Source organism: Lonchura striata, chromosome 11 (assembly GCF_046129695.1).
Source record: "Lonchura striata isolate bLonStr1 chromosome 11, bLonStr1.mat, whole genome shotgun sequence".
In the NCBI taxonomy this organism is placed as follows: domain Eukaryota; kingdom Metazoa; phylum Chordata; class Aves; order Passeriformes; family Estrildidae; genus Lonchura; species Lonchura striata.
The window spans coordinates 13,076,436-13,099,390 of NC_134613.1; the positions used below are offsets into that span (position 1 = coordinate 13,076,436).

Here is a 22,955-nt window from a genome sequence, read left to right on the forward strand (position 1 = left end):
TGGCTGCATAGCAGCAGAACCAGGAAAATAAAGACAAACATGGCACCTTTTATTTCTTAAGACTCTCCAGCATTCATTACTGAAATAAGACATCTATAATAATTCACTGCAAGCTTTAAATGTTTCATGAGTCTGCTGACATTTATTTTACACCAAAAAGGATGTTCTGCATCATTTTGCTTGGAATTGGTCTGTGCCTGGGATATAATCTCGCTAATATAAAATGCAGTAAGACAAGTGATACCTCAAGAATAAGAAACCGATTAGATGGCAGCAGGAAAACACTGCAGAAGCTGATTACTCACTAAAATCAAAGCATACCAAGCGTACATAACCTAACGTAGTGAAACTTACATTAGAAATTGACAATAAACAAAAATAGCTGGTGAATGAGAAACAAACAGTTTTATAAACTACGGGGCTCTTGAAATTCACTTCGTCTATCTCTTTATCATCTCTTTCTATTTCTTCTATTTCTTTTCTAGTTTGAGGGGAGCATTTGACAAATTCGCGTTTTATCGGCCTCAGTAATGGAAGGCAGACGCTCATCAATAGCGGGCAGGCTTCGTCAGAACCCTAGTGCGCTTTGCAGATGAGACACAAACGCACACGCGAACACATTTAACAGGATTAAAAGATGCAGGCAGGCAGGCGCCGAGCACACGCGCGGGTGGTGCAGAGGACGGGGCGCTGGCCGGGGCTGGCGGGCGATCGCCGGCCGCCCCAGCCGCGCCGGTCCCGCTCCGCCCGCCGGGCTGCCCTCCCTCCGCCGGCCCCGGGCCAGGCCGCCGTGCCCAGGCCGCGGCGCCCGTTACCGTGAAGGGGGTGTCCTGCACGCTGCCCACGGAGTACCCGTTGTCGCCGGGGTTGACGGCGCCGGTCAGCACCTGGTGCAGATGCATCGCGGCCCCGGCCCCGCCGCGCCGCCGGGACCCGGATGGCTCCGCGGGCGCGCGCGCGCGCGAGGGGCGGGAGGGGGGCGCGCGCGCGCACGCGGGCGGCGCACGCGCCGGGCAGCGCCCGGATCAGGTGAGGCGCGCTCGCGCGCGCGGGCACCGCCCCCTGCGCGCGCGGGAGGCGGGCCCGGCCGCGCGCGTGCCTGCGGGCGGGGCTGAGGGCTGTGAGGGGCGCGCGGGGCCGGGCCGGGGCGGCGGTCGGTGCCGTGAGGAGGGAGGGCGGGCCGGGAGCGGGCACGGACCGCGGCGCCGCGAGGTGAGCGGGCCGGCCTCGCCGCTCGGGCGGCAGGGACGGGAGCACGGCTGCCCCGGCGTTCGGCCGCCCCCGCGTTCGGCTGCCCCCGCGTTCGGCCGCCCCCGCGTTCGGCCGCCCCCGCGTTCGGCTGCCGCGGCGGCGGCGGGAGGCGTGTCCCGGGAGCGCGGCGGGCGGGGCGCTCCTCGGGAGCGCTGTCCTCAGCCCGGCAGGTGCGGCGCGCTGCCGCACATACATACATATATACATTACATACATGCATACAGACATATATACACACACGCGCGCGTCCGTGTATGTGTGTAGTGCTTCTCAGGGTGGATTGGTTTGTTTCCCTTGGGGATCCTCTCGCCTGGTCAGATCCCAGCGCGCTTGGGATGCTCTCGGGAATGCACCAGCGTCGTTCCAGCAGTGCCCGCAGCGGGGGCAGGATGTGCCCGCAGTGTGGGGGCTTTGGTTAAGGAGTTCAGTTAAATTTCGTGCATCTCACATAAAATACGGCCAGGCTTTTGCTGCTTTATTTGTAATAGCGGCCAAACACTCTTGAAAACTAAAGCCGTTAAGTATGCCTGTCCTCTATCTCAGTGGTGTGGAGAATACTGGATCTGAGAAATCTTTTGGAAGGGATTCTAAACTCTGAGTGGGGGACTAAAAATACTCTGTGTGCTGTGTGTCATGACATAAGTAAAATTCTCTGTTTTCCTGTCCTAGGTCAGTAGAGTCACTGTTGCTAATAATTGAAGCTGCAAAGCTCCCTCTCCTTTAAAGTCTATGGCAGTATTGCCTAAGTCAAGGCTACAAGATTCATCTTACCTTGTACTGCTTCTTACAAGTGTACATCACTTACTACATAAACGAAATACTACTCAAAGTGTAGAGGTAAATAAACACAAAGTCAAGTTACCTAGGAATTGAAAAAACATCATCATGAAAACACTTCAGATTTTGTCTACTCCTGTACTTGTTATAGGCAATCCCTTTAAAAAGACCAAGTGTCTCTAGCTGTGGAAAAAGGAAAAAAGGAAAAAAAAACATCTAGACCTTCAGTTGACCTGGTTACACATGAAAGCACTATCTAATGTTCATGTGCTTCAGCTCACTATTCCATAACTTTTCTGATTGAAGGCTCTTCCACATAAGATGTGTAATTCACAACTGATTTTTATTTTGAGTGAGTTTTTTTTTTTTTTTTTTAATGCCTGCAACAGGACTTAAAGGCAAAAACTGCTTGGTGGAGCTTTTTTGTTTTGGTTAGGATGTTTGTTTGTTTGTTTTAATGAGTGGAACTAAGTCCAGCTAATGCCTGAAAAGGGCAGCTGGCTTCTGGATTGGCAGCTGTAATGAGAATGAACAGTGTGATCAAAAGGAAAGGGCTTTCCTGGTTCTGGTGGCACAAAGTCTTCAGAGAAGGCTGAGTACCTGCAGGATTGATTCAGTCTTGCTCAGTGCATACACGATGAGGGAGATTTTTGGTTTTCAGTGTTCTGTCACCTGATGAGACTAAGACTGACTGTAGCCCTTGTGGCTGAGGAAACAGGGCTACCTCTATGCACAGAACTTTGAGCGAGAGTCATTCTGCACGTATCTGCAGATAAGGCCTCCATATTCTTCCTGAAAGCAAATATTTCTACCTGAGTTTTGCTGACAGATTGTTTTACCCACCTGAAATCATTCATCCTTATTAGTGTCTTAAATACCTCACATTAAAGTAATTTTTAGTCTGTGACTGTGACTTCTGTACCTGAAACTATGAAACACTCTTTCGTGTATATATATATGTATGCATATATAAAATGTAAAATAATAGTAAAAATATGTAAGAGGCCTTCAATCTTTTAATTTCCCCTTTAATTATTGACCATCTTGTTGCTTTATTCTATTATTTTATTTTATTTTTAACTCTAAATAAAAGTTCCTGCAGTCCTTCTGGACTGGCATTTGCAAAGCTTCTTATGAGTTTAGGCTTGTGTTGCTTTCTTGGTAGCTCTTGTACAGGGATATTTCTTCAACTTCAAGGTGCCCTTTTGTGAATTCATCCTCACTTTATAAGTGTTATTGGAAATCTGTAAGGGAGGAATTTTTCTCTTATGCTATTTGCTTTTAGCTTCCCATATGGTACTGTTCTTGAATTTTCCTGGCACCTATATAGGCTGTTTTGAAACATGCAGATCTGCATGTTTACATGCTGTGGGCTTTTTGCCTAACACTTTCTGCAGGTACCTGAATGTATCCTAATCCAACATTTTCAATACCCACTTGCTTTTGGTAAGACCTTAACTACCTTTAAGGTAAAACCTTAACTACTGTTGTAATATATTCCATGCTTCCGAAGATTGTAGTAAGGGTTCTTAAACTGAAGTAAAACCAACCAAGCTTGTAACATTAAAGCTGTCAGTTTTGTTTCCTTTGAACTGCTGATTCAAATAACGTGTGCAATCGTGTGCATTTAGCTGCTGAAAGGCATTGTGAACTTCTTATTATATTCTTCTGTTTGCAATATTAAAACCCAATAAACGTTGTCTTTAAAGATACATTTGCATTTGGTAAGGAAGGAGAGCAGAAAAGTATCTGCACTGTTTATTTGTTTTGTTCTTTAGATGCTCAATGGAGGCTTTGGAAATCAGCACCTCATGTAGAGTACTTACCTAGGTCTTCCAAAGTGCCCCCTGGAACATCTCACTGGTTTCCTGTCTGTACAGGGAATGCATTGTGAAGTGTGCAAAACAAGACTGAATTTGCATTTGCCCCCTGTGTAACCTGTCACAGTTAGGTGTACCTGAAGCGCTGTGTGCCAGTTACTGGGGTTTAGTTTGGTTTCTTGAGGCTCTAATCATTAACTCTTAACTATTCCTGTCTCTTGCATAAACTCTCAAGCTGAACAATTGCTAATTAACCCAATGGCATTTTCTTGTGCTGAGCTCAACAGTGAAACTTATCTCTATAGGCTGTGGCTTGGGTGGTATGAATGTGTTTGCTGTGGGTAATTTGGAAACCACAAGTATTTTATTTGCTTTATGCATTTCCAGGCAGTCTGTCAGGACAGATATGAATCACTTGAAGTGAAGTAGTTATCAATATTCCATCTCACTATCATAAATCTGAGGCATCTTTTCAGCTCTGCTTAGTGTGGAAATTTATTCTGAGATATTGAGGGAGTTTCTTATGGCTAATTGACTTTTAAAAAGCTGGGGATATAAACCAAACCACAAAGTTAATAATAACTGAGGCTATATGAAAGTCTGATATTCTCCTCCACATCCTCCATCTCCCAGTCAGAGTAAAAAGCTGAAAATACAAAGTCTTCTGGAAAATGGAAAATTAAAATAAAAAATATTTTTAAAATTCCTTACACCCCCACTTCAATTTGGCTGCCTTGCAGCTGGTCTTGGTTTAACACCTGTTCATAATATGTGTACGTAGAAAAACCTTTGAAAGTTTCTTGCAATACATAAAGAGCATTAATATTTAAGGTATATGTAGTATTTGAAAAGTGGCATCTATGGAGGATATCTTGAGAACAAAGTGCTATCTATGTATTCAGTTGCTAAAATAATTAATTATGTAAGGCTTCTAAGAGGTAGCAGTAAGTTTGACAGGTGATATGCAAACCTCTATTGACTTCATAGTTTCAACCTGGTGACTGAATTATTTCGGATTTTTATTACTTGTAATAAATAATGAAAAGCAAGTAACTGTTGACAATGAATATTTTTGGAAAGAGGATTGTATGTGCAACAACTCAGTTCTTTGTACCTTCTCTCCAGGAAATGTGAGAGGTCTGTAGAGTTTTCTAGCTAGAAATGCAGAGATGGTTGAGGATTGCTGGGTCCTGTGTCAACATATTGGTGAGGAACATGTGGATTTTCTCTGGTCTTCAAACTAATCTGCAGGTTGCTGCAGTACATGTAAAAGTGAAATTTGATTGACTCCTCATATTATATAGTACTGAGAATCTCTAGGGTTATTTTGGGATGTGAACTCTGTGTTCTGATCTTGCAGACAATGCTGAGATTGTAATAAAGATGTGTGCTTGTGAAAGACATCATCTTCATCCTACAGCTGCACACAGGATATGAGAAATGAATGTAATGCTGACCATGGTTATGTTCTGCAGCAAATATACTGAAAATGCACTCTGCTATCCAGTTATATACCTTAAAAATAAAGGGTGAAATCTGGGCCTAAATAAGGAAATAATTTTGCTAGTGCACTGATTGCTGGGAAGAGTATTTTCTTAAATTTGTGTGTATTTCCTTGGGATTTTGTTGTGCTTTCCTGGTTCATGTCTCACCCTCCCATCAGTTTCCCTTTTCCCCTTTCCATGTCCCTAAACTCCTGAATTCCCTAACTCAGTTTAAAAAAATGCTAAAGTCCCTTGTATATATCGAGGAAATTCTGGACAGCATAGAGAAGAGAATTCAATTAGGCCTTCACTGGCGGTAAAATTTGGTGAAAATATGTCACGGGAGAGAAATGGATGTCATTACCTGCAGTTAGTGGAAGTGATGCTGTTAAAGAGAAGGCTGATGTCTCAAGGGCAGTGGCAGGGCAGTAAGAAGGGGACTAAAGTGGTGGGAGCCATGGACAGGCTTAATTCACTGTGCTCCTCATGTAATACCTCATCTCACAGAAGGGGCTCCCCTTGTTTTACCAGCCTAAAGCATAGACCAGCTGTTTTTTTTTTGTCTAAACTAGAATGGCTGAATTTGGGTTATCTGCTTTTGCCTGAAAAGCAGAGGGCAGTGTTAATTTTGTAGTCATTGAAGGAGTGAAGAAAATACTGGCTCTTCATCGGGTACAATACAGGGAGAAGCCAGACATGAGCACTAATTACTCTCACATGGTAGGTGCTGAGCACCTCTGACAGGTAAAAATGTGTCCATGTGTTGTGAGGGAGTCACACAGGAATAAATGAGTTATAATAAATGGTGGTGATATTTGCCAGCAGCGTGATATGGAAATGCTGCCCACTGCATCACACAGATCTGCTACCATCTGTTCACGAAGATTTGCTACATTAAGAGAAGCAGAAAATGGTATCATTTTGCTTATGGTAAAACTTGTGGAAAAACTTGCTTTTGTTTTTTCTCTGGATGTTTATTATCTCTGAATTCAGGTCAAGTGTCTTTATTCACAATACTTTGAAATTCCATGGATATTGCAAATTTAGGTCAAGGAGCCACAGCTAAGTAAATAATACTTTTTTTCTAGATCTCACCAATATTGATTTTTTTATCTCAATTCTAGCAAATACATAATTGCAGTAATTCAGGCAACAGGACAAACAGTTTGTTATGTGGATCATAGAGTATTTTTTATATCTTATTGATGAAGTAACCACGAGGGATCATTTCCGAATGACCTTGTAGTCATTGTTATCACATAGTCCATATTTTGTTTTTTAGTGTTAAGCAGATCAAATAGAATAATTACAATTGCTGCCATGTTTGTTACTGATGGGTGTTTGCCATTATTCTTGGCCAAATAACATACTTAAAACATTTTTATTTTGAATACTGGCTGTACAACTCAAGTAAGTCTATTTGTAGAGGGTCTCAGACTTAGTGTCAGACACTATTGCAAAAAGCTCTTTGGGCACCAGCTGTGCTGGGCTACTGAACTGTGCTAAAAGATCTCATGCACAGCATGTGATATCTGTAGAAATTACTTTCTGATATTCAAATGCTCTCTGATTTTCTCTATCCTGACACTTCTTTGTGCCTCATTAATTTGTTTTGGAGTCATCAGCTTCCACTTAGCTGAAGAATCTGTCAGTATTTTGCTGGCAATGAGAAGAATAGTTGGTGTGTCTTACCTGTTCTTTCTAGGGGTCCATGGAGCAGGAAACATCCAGGATGAGCTTCTGTCTGTTCCAACAGGTTTTTTACTGGTAGCACCATGGTACAACTTGACTTTCCTGAAAGCAGTGAATTAGGTAAACCTTGAATTTGGCCTGCTTTGTGTCAAAGAGTCAAAGTAATGCTCACAAGGTCAAAAGCAGCAAAATAGTTTCCATTTGGTTCTTGTATTGGGCCTGGTTCCAGCACAAAGATTAATTATTTCTATTATGTCTTGGTACTAAATAAATGCATATAATGTTGAAAAGAAGAGATGCTTAGGAGAGCTGGATCAGCACTGCAAATGATTGGAGTGTTTGGTCTTGCCATCCCCAAGAACGGCAGTAGATATAAATCACCTGCTTTGCAGCCTATTTATTATGGTTTGTACAGCTTAATTTGATGCTTGGGTGCTTAGACCTCTAGCACTGGTGTAAATTCTCCATCTATGCAGTTGTACTAATGTAAAGAACCCAGATAAATTTACAGACCTGGCTGTTGAGTGGAATCTCTGTTCTGAAGAAAATGAAAACATTTTATAGAGAAATAAACCAGAACAACTATTGAACAGGAATTCAAAACCTCAAAGAAATGTGAAATAATTATTTTTATTATTTTGAGTACTAGACATGGAAATGTTTGAAATGTAGTTTCCTCTCACCCCCAAAAGTGAGTAACTTAGGAAACCTGGGAGCTGATGCTAGAAAAACACCAGGAATACTTTCCACTTCCAACTGCAGAGACAAAAATAAACTCTAATATTTTTTTAAATTAATGAAAAATGTCTATGAGTTTATGTTTTGCATTATAGAGCCCAAAGGCCTAAGGGAATTATGATGTTATATGCAGTTTTTTTTAAGTCCTGTTCACCTGGCAGTACAATTTGTAATTTTTTTTGGTGATAAAATACATATTTTCAATATATGTATAATTTGTCAAAAAACATATCTACAATATGAGTCCATTTTAAAACTCTAGTCTCTTGACTGCTCCAACTCACAAAGAACAGAGTGGCTGAATGTTGTTGGCTTTTTCTCTTGTTTCCAGCTGAGTGAAACTGAGCAGATGGGAGTGGGAGAAAAAATGACGAGCCAGTGCAGACAGTGTGAATAATTTGTTAGGTTTTGGTGTTTTTGACTTTTTTGTTTTTTAATTTTTTAATTTTTAATTTGCAAAGACAGTGCATTTACTGCAAAAAGGCAGCAAAAATATGCAGGTATGTTTGGAGCTTTTTTTTTCCATGCTTCAGAAATTTCTTCAGTTGCTGTCTGGATGTAGAGGGAAGGGAAATAGTCTCTGCTACTGTATTTAGCAAGGGTTGTATCCACAGGGTAGTACAACCACCAGAGTTTCAGAGCTCTGCCAGATGGCGTTAGCTGTGAGTAAGTTCTGTGATTCATTTGGTAAAATATTTGTCATGGCAACTGAGGAGCCTCTGACTCATTGGTCCAGTAGAGGTAGAAACCACCACTGGTCTCACCAGATGTGAGGCTGGACATAAGAAATGTCTCATGATGCTTTTCAGACTGGTTACTTTGCTCAGTGAGATGTAATTGAAAATTCTTTTAACTTGTATTTCCATCTCGGGGTTCATCAGGCCTTACATTTTCTATTTAAAAAACCTAATATGTCTCCTGAAAAAATACCAAAACATTCACTAAATTACTCTTGTGGTTACGGTAACTGATCAAAGGAGAATTTAACTTTCATTAAATCCTTTCCTCTCCATATTTGAACAAGAAGTAGGAAGTTTAGCCCAGGAAGGGAATATCTAATAGAAGAATCAAAATAGGGGTGGAGGCTGGAAAAATGCTGGATTCTGTTCCTCTACTAACTCTTAGGGGAAGATGTGCAAGGTGATATTCTGACAATCTATGCTAACCAAAAAACCCACAAACCAGCCTTTTTGTGTGCTTAGTTCTCAGTTATTCTGTTCTCAAACATTTATTCTTCAGTTTCTACGTTAGTGTCCCAAAATTCTTATCTGTCCCTCTTTGCTAGTAATTAGTAAGTAGCAATCTTGCTTACAATCTTACTAAAATAGATCAGAATAATTTCTCAATAAATGCTTGGTAGCTTCCTTGGAAAAATGACTAAGCATCCTCAGAGGCAGCCTCATATAATGTGTTATGTTTCAGGAAGGACTTATACTGACAGAATGGATGTCTAGAGAGACACAGCAGAAGCCTTTGACAAATTTTATACAATTTTTTAAGTTAAAGGAAATATCTAGGGGTATAGATGGCTGCAAACCCTCTCCACTCCTATCCATAAAAGTGAAAGAGTACAAAACCCATATAATGTACAAGGGTCTTGCAACTTAAATACTCAGAATAATTGTTCAAGAATAGGGCTTTCTATGTCGAAAACTTACTGTTCTCAAGAGGGGGACAAGATCTTCAGCTTTGTGTGTTGGTATCAGTGAGGCTTTTAGCTCTCTTTCCAGAAGTATATGGATTTTGCTCTTTTGGAACGGACTGATGCCAGAGAACCTTCAGTTATGAAGTCTTTTTTCTAATCCCAGAGGATCTTCCTTCATGCACTAATGAAGAAAAATGTATTTGGGAAGTAATTCTGTACCAAAGTGATTCTTAGGACTTTAGTGGATGTGCAGTGGTACCACTTTATTGTATTTGATTGACCTCTGTCTGCTTACATCACTTTGGGATCATTCCCCATCTCATAGAAATGCCATTCAAGTATATATCTCTGTTTTCTTTATACATATGTACGTATCTCTTCCTTTTTGATAGAAACATAACCAACATACTTTAATGGCTAATGAAAAACATAAGTATGGATGAAATTGCAGGATAACTTTGTTAACTTACCTGTGCTTTATTTTGACCAGACTGCTTCTGTTTGTGTCATCTTGCAAGGTTTCTTGAATTGAGGGACATGAGCTGGATGTTCCAGTGGCAAGGCACTGTGTCAGGGGAAGCGGTAACATACAGAAATGGTTGATGTACGTGTTCTTTACATTTGTGTTGCTCTGACCCTATTGTGTTGCATGTCAGCCATTTGCTATTAAAATGAAATCAGAGAATAGGAGAGGAAAGGGAAAGAAACATTCTGTCTTCTGTCAGTCAGCATGTAGCTTTCATGTGGATGGGACTACACTGGAATGATGTATGGAACAATGGAGCTGCTGGTGATGACATAAAACTACACTGAGGTGTGTTGTGAGCATAGCGATTTTTTATTTCTTATGCTTAATGTATTCTAGAATGATTGTGAAAGAGAAGTAAAAAATGGATTAATTTTAAATAATAATCTATTTTCAAGAATCAAATAAATGGGTGATGCTTTACTTTTTTCAGACTGAAAAGATCAAAGAGAATAAAAATCAGAATTACTAATGAGAAAAGGAACTGCTTAAACTGCTTAAACTGCTTAAACTGGAAGTGATAAACTTGATCTCAGTAGTTTTGTATTTGAAGTGATATTTTCACAACTGATCCTTCCATACAGAATCAAAGGAGCTATTTAGTATTGCACTTGGAGAACTGAATGTTAAATACAGTTCTACTCTGGCAGAAACTATATCCTTTTTTATAGTGAAAACACTTTAAAAAGGTTGATTTTTTTGTCCCGAGTGATATATCATTTGTTAAGTGATTAGAAAACTGGCAACCTGACAATTGAAAAAGATGAAAGGAAATCCTTTTAATTTGCTTTATTCAGGCTAAAATAGAGCTTTGTTAGTGAAAAGTTAATTTGCTGGCAGCATAAAAAAAAGAACTAGTTTATAGAACCTCACCTCTAAACCCCACTTACAGATCAAACCCACAGACATACAAAGCACAATGAATAGTTCTTGTCAATGCTGGATTTTAGTATCAGTTGATAAAAAAAATGATAACAAAGGATCTCTTGATTTTTACCCTAGGAGCACATTGGCTTTGTTGTTCTATTTGACACCAATTAATTAGGTTGTTCTGTTCTCGGAATGACTGCATAGAAACAGTTGCTTTCATGTATTGTTGTTGTGTGGCAGGATTTTGTTGCTCGCTAAATTGAATATTATTCAGTCAGAGTTGAGGCAGAGATAGTATTGATTCCCAGGAAAACACAGACCTCCTGAGAGTCTGTGCTCCCACTTAGTCATCTGCTTGAATTTAATGCTGGTCCTAAATATGTGGGTATTTTATGAAGGCTTGGGGATTGCCAAAGCATGTGGCAGTATTCCTCCAGAAAATACCTAAGAAATGCAATAAAATGCTGCATTTTTTAATAGAGCATTAGTGACACCCAGTGGTTATATTTGGTCATGAGCTAACAGACATTAAAAAGTTTAGAATAAACTTATAAGATCTTATAAAAACTGGAAGTCAGAGAACCCGTGAAAAAAAATGAGTCTATGGGTCTTTGTCTGGTATATATGCTGCTTATACTTCAGGCTCTGAAGTTAAAGTAAGCTTAAATAATGAGAATGAAGAGGGGAAAGTGCACTTCAAATTTGTTACTAAATGGTTCTCATTTTATCATGGACTTAATGACAATAGAGAAAGTAAAAATTTTGTGCTGTGAGAAATGAAATCCTTTTCCTTCTTATTTTTCTTTCCTACCTCCCCTGTTTATTGACATTATTTTAAAATAATACACTGTATTAATGTATGATTTATTCTTCTCTTCTAGTATGACTTAGGTAGCTCTATACAGAAAACTTCTTTGCTGTCTTAGTCTATTTTCATTCCCTTTTTTCATTGCCCCCCCTTAAATGGTTTGCTAGACTTGGTTAGTTGTTTTGCAAATACATTTAGCAACTAATTAATGTTTGCAAGATTTTTCGAAATTATAGGTCATAAATTGTTTGTCTTCTTGTGCCAACTCTCGCCTTATTCACAAGCAAAATCTGTTCCTGAAGCCAGTTTTACTAAGTTCCTTCAGATTAATTATTTTTATTCAACCAGTAGCAGGACGTCTAAGCATTTGTACAAAACATTAAAATTAGTGTCCTAAATACAGGTGGTCACAAGGACAGTTATTCCAGCAGAGGATACAGAAAGGCCAGAGAGCAGGACTTTGTACCCCAGTGGCACAAAGATGACACATTCTTACCAGTACCCTTCTGGGCTTTGGAAAGGGAAGGAAGAAAGGAAAGGATGATTTGGGGTGGGGGCCTGAGGTGGAAGGTAACCTAATTTGGTTTCTGAGCCTACCTATGTCCAGCTAGGGGATGATGTAAACTTTAGGTTTTATGAGGGAAATTTGGGTTCAGTTTCTTACTTTTAAATGCAACCTGTATAGTTCTAAATATGTCTGCTCATGATGTGTAATGCGGTGATATAAGTTTCCCAGGCTTTGAGAATAAATATATTAAAGCTTAGAGACAGGAGCCAGGTCAGTGCAATGTGCACATGCTTGATTTGGTGGACCTAAACTGTGCCTTCTTTCTCACTGGGAAAGGAAAATAAATCTTTTACTGGAGGGATAAGGAGTAGCTTTATGGAAGAGAGAGAATGTTTTCATTGATTTTCATCAGGATAAAATCCTTCTATGTTTAGGGAAGACTTGCCTATCAGTATGCTAGTTCCTTTTTAGGAGATGCTAAGGGCAATCTCACAGAGCATGGCTGCATTTTTCAGCATCTGTTTCACAAGAGATGATGTTACAAAGGGGCTGATTTTCAGTCTTGGAATGGGCAGCAAAATGCACTGACCACAAAGTAGAAGGCCACTCAAATCTTAAAAGTTTGTCTCCCAAGCACATAGTGTCTGTAGCCTTTACTGTCCATTTCTGTATAATATTGATCAATTTAGAACAAGTAATGTTTCCATTCAGACAGGCTACTACCCTGCTTTATGATTGCAGAAGAGAATACATGAAATTGAAATGAGACCAGTGGGGGATTGATTTTTCTTATACCTGTCTAGCTTTATCAAGACTTGAGCTGAAATATTCAAATATCATGTTTTTTTCATATTCATACCTTTAAGTACAGAATATATGTATCATGTCTCCCAGAGAAATGAATAATACTAAGAGCTATTTAATCATGAACATGGAGATTACTCTGCAGATTGCGGTACTCTGACAGTGCCAGTCAACATGGAATAAGAAAAATTATGCTGGGAAACAAGGTGTCAGAGTTGTAGTTCCTTACAAAACAGTAAACATAGCCCATACTTTCCAAACAACACAAACAGAGATATGAATAGAGAGAAGCAACACCATCTGTTCTTATGAATTAAATTTAGAAATTCAAAATAAAATTTTTAACTTGTAGTTATTTGTGATATCTGATAGATCCTGCATATTATCAATACTGTGATCCTGTCTTGTCAGGGAGACTTGAATTAAGACTATTCTGAAGGTGACTGAGTTATTTAATCCTCTTTCACTTTCAAAAAAAAAAACATGTCTTCAGTTAGGCTATGAAAGCTGGTAGACAGTCACAGTCCATCAGTTCCAAACCTAAAGCCTCTCAACCTTCAGTCTCTTCTGTGTTTTAGCAGTTCTTGGTATAGTTGCACAATGTGTTTTGTTTTGCTATCATGTAAAATCCAGTGAGGCAGCATCCACACAGGTGTGATGGAGTTTTCTCTCCCATAGACATGGCCTTGGGCTATCAGCCTGGAGCTTACAAATGTGAGGACTCCTATGCACAACAGGAATTTTAGCAAAAAACTGGTGCTGTGTGGGAGATGGCTTAAAGACAAGAGAACAAGGGCAACAACATGGCTGTGCTCCTCAGCTGGGTAAAGTAGCGATGCTTTGCAGTGACGCTACAGGACTTTGTCACTCAGTGTGACATTTTTTGGTGTTACAAAGGCAGACAGTGCTCTGGTTATGTACAAATTTCATGTGATTGCCAGATCTTTCAAGGGAGACCTTTCTATGAAATAGAAATGAAATATCTGCCTGCTGCTGATCACTTGATGTCACAAAAAGAGTATATGGATGTGTGGAGGCCACTGGTTTTGTGGGATGAAATGTTTTTGCCTTATCCATTGGCTGAGTACAGGTTTGTGCTGAAGAGATCAGCTGCAAGGCAGAGAGCTTGGACGGGAGCACAGGTCTCAGTTCAGGCAGCACAGACTTATTGCCATTAGTGAAATAACATGCTTGCTCTGCCTGATTGTGTGTGCAATTTCTAAGTTTAAATTGGATTTTAATGCCTCTAAATAACAGCCTTTCTCTTCTCAAATCATGACTGATAAGAAAAATTTAAATAAACTGACAAGAGAATTTCTTCTTTTGCATGAAAAACCTTCAGCTGAGGAGATGTATTTAAAATTCTTGGCTAGTTTCAGATATTTGGAATGATGGAATGTGGGTAAGAGGCTTTTGGTGACTGAATCCAAACTCACAGAAGCCAATGGGAAGAAATACAGAGCATGAGTGTGAAGAGGAACAACTGTGAGCGGGAGCAGGAATGGCACCTCTGCAACATCTTTCTATTTAAAATAGAAGCATATCTGAGTGGTGTAGTCTAAATAACTTCTTATAAGGAGCTTGTGGGTTATTTTAAGTATTTTTAGGCTCTACCAATATTTTAAGTCTTAACTAATGAGCACTCAGAACATAATTTTTAAGTGTTGTTACTTTTTTTGGAGTCCAATTCAGACATAGGCACCAGCCAGCAGAGATGTTGAAGTTGGTACTGAGGCTCCAATTTTCAAGAAGTGGTATCTTGCATAGGGAAGTGTTTACATTTCTTGGCACTAGCAGACAGATAAAGAAAATGGCTGAGGTAGTGAGGTGGGTTTTTTCTTTGGTCAGATTTCATTTTTGGATATAGAGAATCTCTGAAAAATTTCACTCCTATGCTTAAAATAATTATGCATATAAGAAATGTGGTATGTAAATCAGATGGGTGGAGTTGTTCTACTGGGTTGGAACACATGCAACAGTCTTTTCAATTTGAATTCTAAACAGTTTCTTGGTCTTGCATAGGACATTTCTATTTGTTATTTCTGCCTTCAGATACACCAGATTCCAGTCATTATTGTGTGGAGGAGAAACACACACGTGCATGGAATGTGGATTGGTTACCTTTATTTGAAACTGTTTTTCTTATTATCATTCTGAACTCAGAAGAATAAATCATATTGTCAAGGGGCAAGTTAGGTAAAAATTACAGCATATTAAAGGGAGAAGAATGAAAAGCACACAATTCTTGATCAATCTTTAGGCTCACATATGCATTCAAATATACATTATTCACAATTAATTATTATTGAATTGTGGGAACAATTCAGGAAAAATAATTTAAACTAAGCAAAGTATTTCTTCATTACAAATAATAATATCCTTAATCTCTGGTGTATAGAAACTTTCACAACATAACAGTCACTGCTAGAGATTTCTTAAGTATTTATTTACATGTAATACATATTTCTCAAAGTGAACCAGCATGCTGAGTTACAAAATGACAGCATAAGTAACAAAATTATTATTTTTAAAAGAAATATTAGCATTTATAAAATACAGCAGTCATTTCAAAACACATATACAGTGATGAAATTAAAAATAAATATCAATCTTAAGAGTTAGATGTGAAGTAGTGTTTAAAAAAAAGTCCAAAGCTGTTCATGCATACACAATCTCCTAGTGGAGCTAATAATTATGCAATAAGCCCTACTGCTTGTTCTGAATTTCTTATGTGCACATTATGAAAAGAAAATATATAAGATTTAGACAAGTGCATAGTTACAGATTTACCCAGCCTGGGAGTAGGAGCTGAGTGCACAGGTACTTTTATGGAGAAAAATATTTCCAGATTTGAAAATGTAACACAGAAACCAAAATGATGGGACTTACAATTCAGGTAACTTTGATAGATATTCTCCTATTAAGTAACAGAGATTTGGCAAATAATTTGTTGTATTTGTATTGCATTTTAAAATATTTACTGAAATTCTTGAAAAGTACTTATTGGTAGAACAAAATTCATTAATGTGGCGTATTTATGGCACATTCTATCATATTTTACAATGCTATTAGGAAAAAGCTCAGCAGCATTTTTGATATTGGACCTCAAGCAAAGACTATTTAAATAAAAAAAGATTGATTAGTCATTTTATATACTTTATGACTATAGTCATCTTCTATAGTTTAATTTTTGGCATCACCCCAGATATTTTTAAAAGCTCTAAAAATATTGTTTCACAAAAGCTGTAACTGAAATGCACATTTGAATTATTACTTCTTTGAATTGCAGGGCAGCCACTATGACATTCCCTTGAGAATACTCATACTTGTAATAGAGTGCTTATGTAGGTTTGCTAAATGGATTAAACTTCTAATAACTCATGGCTGGTTTTAGTCCTCCAAAAAAGAATCCTTGGAAAAATGAGCCTCAGTTGAAGTGACCATCGCTTTTTAATTTGGAAGTCACTTGGCCATGCTTTAAGGTAAACCCTGCAAAAAAGGGTTGTCTACAGAAATGTTCAGATTACTTGGGTGGACTTCTTTTCTCTTGATGCAATCTGAAATAGATTGATTTAAAGGAAAATTGATTTTATTTTTAAAAATGAATAAACTTAGATACAGTATAGGGGAACAAGATGAGCAATGAAAAAGAAATGAAAATGATCAGTGTAGTTCATTTGAAGAAGTAGCTTTTTGGGTTTTTCTTGTGAAAACTGTTAGGTCAGTGTAACTGACAGATCTTGTGTGGTGACTTAGAGGGAAATGCAGGCAATGCCTAGACAAGTCCTGTTTTCCAAGTTTCAAAGTACCCTTTTTGTTCTTGGATTTATTCACATTTCTGTCAAAAATATGGCAGTTTTGCCAAAGCACTAATATTGTTTAATGAGTTTTGATTCCTGTTCTAATACCTTACTTGAGCAAATCTGAGGTAATTTGAGAAAAAGGAGACTGCCCTGAAGAGCAGCTATGGAAACTTCTTTTAGCATTTTCAGGTGACAGAAAATACTGTATTTTCTTATATTCTTTAAATGAAATCTGTAAAATTCTAACCCACGAACTGCTGCATTTCATAGTTGGGACTTGCTCTGAAGCAGCTCTCCAGAAGTATCCCCTGCCCAGAGGTGTCTGTTTTTAACATTGTGCAGCTGTGTGTGAAACTTGCAGGGTAATTTGTTTTCTATTCCTCTCTGGTTTGGTTTACTTTGCATGTTTCTGTTGATGTTATCTCAGCTTTCAGATCTTCTTCATTAAGTTTTTAGTTCCCTACCTATTGTTTCTGAGTTGAATGAGTTTGAATACTTTTTCATTTGGTTTTGTTTCCTGTTTCCAGTCTATCATACATCCTGTATTCATCAGTTTGAAGCTCATGCTTAAGAGCCATTGCCTGGGCTGAGAAAATACTAATTGCAAAGGTACCAATATTCTTGGGTGTTCTCAGGGACTTCTCTAGTATTGTCTGTGTTTGTTCTGGTGGACCTTGTTTGCCAGTCTTCAGAACTGCTTATTTTGTGTTCCTTATGAGGATCTTCCACTTGCAAGAGAAAACTAGTGATTCAGACAGCTTTAAAATGTAATTTTGTAGTGTTTAATGGTTATTGCTAGAATAGAAGCTTTTTCCTTTTAAAGCTTCCGGAGCAGAGATGAGATGTTTTACCTGGCTTCAGCTGAACAGGATTTCTACACTAAATACTGTTTGTCATTCCCCGTGGCTCCCTGTGGTCTGCAATAGAAAGCTGTCAGGATGGGCTGGCACACCCAGTCAGTCCATCCTGCCGGGCTCTTTGCTGCCATGGCCTGTGGCAGCTGAACCCAGCCCTGGCCAGGGCCAGGCAGGGAGTGCCAGCCCCAGTGGGCAGCACTGGCAGAGCCCAGCAGGATGGGCACGGGCTGAAGAGCACAGCACCTCATACATGCTTGATGCCTCAGACTGAGCAATGCTTGGGGGCACAAAGAGATTTGGGTCCCCTGAGTAGCACAATTTTATCTTATTAATGGCTTTCAGGTTTATCCCTGGACCTGAGACTTGGGATTGTTACAAGACTTGTGGCATCCAGATTGAATTTGTGCCTGGCTTTTTTGGTTTTTTGGTGAACAGCAGACAATATTGAGACTAGAGAAAAATGAAAATATTTGAAATGTCAGTCTCTTAGGGCTGAAGTCCTCCTGCCCTTTTAACCCCTCAGCAAGAGACCTGGTAAAAAGTGGGCTTTATCTCAGCTGGCTGCATACCAGTGACCCATGGCTGCTAACCCAAGGATTTAAAGGACTAGAGAGCTGGAATGATAATAAATTTTTTTTCTCTTAGGTTTTTTTGTTGAGTTTTTTTCTTTTTTTTTTCTTCTCAGAAGAGACATAACACAGGAGGGTTTCTGAATTGGGCCTTGCTAATTGAGAGCAATTCTCAGAATTTCATGGAGGACTACTCTTCAATTTAATAAGATCTTGGTTTTTTGACTTGCAAGTAGGCTAGTCTTTTGTGAAGTTGATTGCAGTTTGTTCTTTTCAGAAGATGGGTTCAATCATGATGCAATTTAGATAACTAAGTTGAAGACTGTCATACTAAAGTGTGTTATGTAGCTATTAAACAAAATAAGTGCACATTTAAGGAATTGCTTTTTGGTGTGTTGTTTTTTCCTTCTCCAATTGCTCTTCTGATGAGTTGAATGAAATTTTGTGGTTGTTTTTTGGAAGCATTAGAATGGCTGGAAATCTGGATGCATATCCAACTCTTCATCAATATCTGGAGTTTGGCAGTAGACACTTCCAGCAGCATAGATGTGTCTTAATAAATTAATGTATGCATATGCATTTCTTCTGCTAAGAGGTTTGCTTACACATGCTTACCCAGAACCTCTGTACTTTAGTAAGTTAGGGAAGCCTCTTTGCAGTGTTAAATAGTGGCATGAGTTATGTTAGTTGTGAAATATTTCCACAGAGCAACTAATTCCACCCATCCTTCATTTTAGTAAACAGTTTTCTCCAAATTAGTTTCATTTCTTATTGCACTTGTTACTTGCTCCAAATAGCAGCTGGCACCTAAACATTAGTTTCAGCATCTATAGAAGCTAAAATTATGAGCTTTTCTAGTATGTGTCTATGTGTGGAAAGTAATTGCATACCAACACATTTTTTTCACCACTGTGATTAAAAAAAAGGATTATAGAATTTTGCTGAAATACGGCATTCCTTGCCTTCTTTCTGAAAAAAAATCTGTCTAGAAGGAGACAATTTAACCGTGAAAATTCAAGCATGATAATTTTCAAAGTTGTCATCAAGTAAGAGTTTGAGTAGTAACAGTTGTAATCCCTTAACTTCAGATTGCAAGTCATTCACAAAAATGAAGCACTTACCCAAATAAATAAATAAATTATTGAGGCAATGCAGCATTCATTATAAAAACACTGAGCTGTGTTTATATTAAAGTCTTTACCTCTCCCAGCAGGAGGAGTCAGAGGAGTATGTTATAATAATACTTCATCTTTATACGGTTTTAGATTGTGTAGTAGGATGGATTTTCCAGCAGAGGGAGAAGTGTACTGTATTATCAGGAGCTGAGCTAGAATTTTGCAACCTCTGGTTTAATGAAAATTCCTAATACTTTGCTTAGAAGACATACTTATTTGTTCTGATTTCTGTTGTTTTGAAATGACAATATATATTTCTGCCAAATTTGTTATCAGTAATTTTTATATAATGGTAGTTTTGGTATTTTTAAAAACATAATTGAATAGCTACATGCCTGTTTTATATGTGATTTTTCCACATCCATAATAGTCTGGTCTAATGAGTTGTACTTCTCACTGATTGCAGTGTTAGATGTTTCTTAATTCTTAATTGAACCATGTTAAAATATGCATTAAGGGACATATGTGTGATAACATTGTTTGTCTAGTCATTATCAGAGTAATCTATGGCTAACAGCTGTAAAAAACCCAAGCCACCAAAACCCAGAGCTGTGTTAGAACAGTGTGTTATGGGAAGAGGAATGTGGATGAAGAGTACAGCATGTATCAGAGGAAGAGCAAAGCCCTGGATGTGCCAGACTTGGTGAATATGTTTTGTCATCACGGCTTCCTTTAGTGGTCTCAGAGCTGTTCTTTTCTGGGCTGCTTGCTCTGTGAAGCACTTCAGCCATGTTCTGTTACTGCTGGTTGGTGATTTGTTGGCAGTGTGTGGTTTAAAGGATGTGTTTTAGTCTGTGGAGCAACGGTATGAAATTTTAGGTGCTATTTTATGAGAAAGAGTAGTGTCATCACCAAAGACTTTTCAGCAATAGAACATTCTGTTGCAGAACATGATAAATTCTGATCACTGCTGTCTCAGCAGTTTCTGCTTTGTTTAAGAGACTGACAGAGAGAGAGAGGCTGATGGAGGCTATTTAAGCTTCAGTGAGGCCACTTTTACTCTCTGTAACAAAATTAACCAATATGGAAATAATTATTCTGCAATAACTACGTGTTCTGTCCTTCTTGTGAGAGTGGCCATGTTCAGCAGTGAAACTAACGGCACTGGGAATATTACTGGATAACTTGTCCTCAGAGAGCAATTCATGTAACACTGTCAAATTACACAATGTCAGTGCAAGGTATTGAAGAACACATTACAATGACAAATTAGAAGTGCAAGGTCCTTTAAATAATGTAGGTTCTGTGAAGGTGGAAACTCATTCAGTAGCTCTTGGGATTCATAGGCTATTTGGGATTTATGAATATGGCAGATATTTTGCTTTTTGAGTCTGGGAGGGGGGACTGTAGCTCAGTAGTAAGGCTCTTGTTTATGTAAGATGAACTTGCCTGTTCATACAAAATGGCAATATAATCCTACTGTCTCCCTTCTACAGGGAATTGGCATGTAACAACTGTTAGGTAATTCCAGGCCTTTGCAGGGATATATCTTGCTTTGGCAGATTACTGAGTATAGTAGCACTGAGCAGGTATTGGATCTCTGTTAGAGGGCACTGAAAACTTTCCTAAAATTGTACTGGGGGTTGGGATTGAGCAAAAGAAGTTAAAAATCTGGATACATAAAAGGATTTAGGTGTCCAGACATAAATTGTAGTCCTTAGGGGAAAAAAAATCTCATTTGCTTCCCAAGATCAGTTTCAAACAGTCTGCTTGAAACCCAGACATAAACCATTTTTATGAGTAAAAACCATGTTTCTCAGGCATCCTTGGCTATGCTTTAGTTCAGTGTTCTTGATAAAGCAGAACAGTCTGGTGCCTACTTCTAGTGGCATGCCATCATTTGGGCCCTTTGAAGCTTTTATTTCAAGGTATATTCTCAAACTAGACCTAACATATTGTGCTTCTCAGTGTTTCAGAAATATTTTCCTGGGTAGTAATTTCCCTAGTGAGTAAGCATTTACTACACACACACCCTGCCCAAATTGGGAAGAAACTATAGTGCAACACTTCAACAATAATCTTCATTTTCAGAAAGTCTTACTGAGCACAGCTAGCTATGCTCAAGGTCTCTTTCTATTGTCTTGTCATCCGTGGATTACTGTTGTAACTAATTGTGCAGGAAAGCTGCTGTAACACCCTTTGACAAATGGGAGCAACGCTCAGAGTAAATACAGGTTAAGTAGAAGCTTTTAATTATTTGGGATCCATTTATTTTCACTTGAAGTAGGTAGGTACTAGATTGAAGGTTCTCTTGGCCAGACCATGATCTTCAAAAAGTAAAGCAAAATGTCCTTGTAGATGTTCTTGAGGTGTAATTGTGGGAAATATTGGTTTTTAATCTTGAAGAAACTCTATTTAGGTAGAAATGATAGGAAAATCAAACTTGTAATAAGATGAGGAAAAGGTAAGGAAACATAAGAGTTTATTTTAATGTAGCACCAGACCAACAATATCTGAAGTTCAGCTGGAGGATATGTAGAGTACCAAAATCCCTTTCTCTTTGAATTCTTAGTATTTGCAAACTTATTTCAGAAAAAAACCCTGTATTGTTTTATGTAATGAGACAGCTGACTGAATTGTAATGACAACATCACCCTCGGTGTGTGGGCACCTCATATGATTGATACAATAAGTTGCACAGCTTTTTGGGTTCTGTATACTATAGTCCAACAGTGACTTGCAAAGTTCACTTGTGGGAAGTGGAGATTTTTGTTAGTGGACAAATATAAAACTGAAAGATTTAAAATTGCTTTAGTCAACAGCAGTGTTTTGTTTTATTTAATTGAAGTTTGGAACCTTGTTTAAAATACCAGATCAATTTAAATATTTGACATAGTATTTTCATTCTCAGTCCATGCAGAATGTTTTTCTTTCTTTGGTCAAAAATATTTACTCTACTCATGGGTAGTTTTGATTGACTTGAAGCTGGCTTTACCAGTGATTCTCTTTCTTTATGCAATGAGGATTTTTTCTGATTTTACTCAGCCTTCTTATCAAGAAGATAGACTCATGCTGAGTCAAGCTTGGCCTGAATGCTCTTTGGCAAGGCAGAGCAGAACCAGTCTGCACTACCGTAAATTTAAAGGGAAAGTAAAACAAAAGGGGAAGATAGTGAAATAGCAATCATTAGAGGGAAGACAGGAGGAAAGGAAGGAAGTAAAGGGGAAATGTACTTTTTAGCATCCTTAGTGCTTCCTTAAATATTTGGTAGGCTTTGCCAGGAAGCAGAAGTGGCCTGAATGCCTTGGTAGTACTTGAAGAAGATGGATAACCCTGCCTCTCTGAACTCCTTCTCTTTTCTTCTCTGACCTCCGAGCTTTTATTTAAGCCCAGGAACTCATGCCAGGGCTTGTTGAGCTCATCATTTGATCTCACAATCTCTCTCTTTCCTTACACACAGCTCCACTAAACCTAGAATAAAATCCTGGCTGCACTGCAAAAGTTGGCATGCATGGCAGGAACTTGTATGTAAAGGTGTGACTGCATTGTCATTCTCTTACCCTAGTGTGCTATGTGAGGGAGAAATACTCAGGTCAGGGTAAGGTTTTGTCATTCTTTGTAAGGCTTTACCTACTTTCCTTTGAATTTTTAGTATGTTGCCATTATTGGTATTGAAATTCTTATCATT

General features: G+C 38.7%; 1 protein-coding gene across 5 annotated transcripts in view; it reads right to left on the bottom strand.

Moving 5' to 3' along the window:
- DMXL2 (Dmx like 2) overlaps positions 1 to 970 on the bottom strand; it is a 47,995-nt gene extending 47,025 nt beyond the window's left edge. For 4 of the 5 annotated variants that reach the window (XM_021537464.3, XM_021537462.3, XM_021537463.3 and 1 more), the window contains exon 1: positions 816 to 970. In XM_021537464.3, the coding sequence (XP_021393139.2) occupies positions 816 to 902 (87 nt within the window). In that variant the 5' untranslated portion in view covers positions 903 to 970. The remainder of the gene's footprint in view (positions 1 to 815) is intronic. The other variant, XM_021537465.3, reaches the window with a different exon arrangement.
- Positions 971 to 22,955: the final 21,985 nt, after the last annotated feature.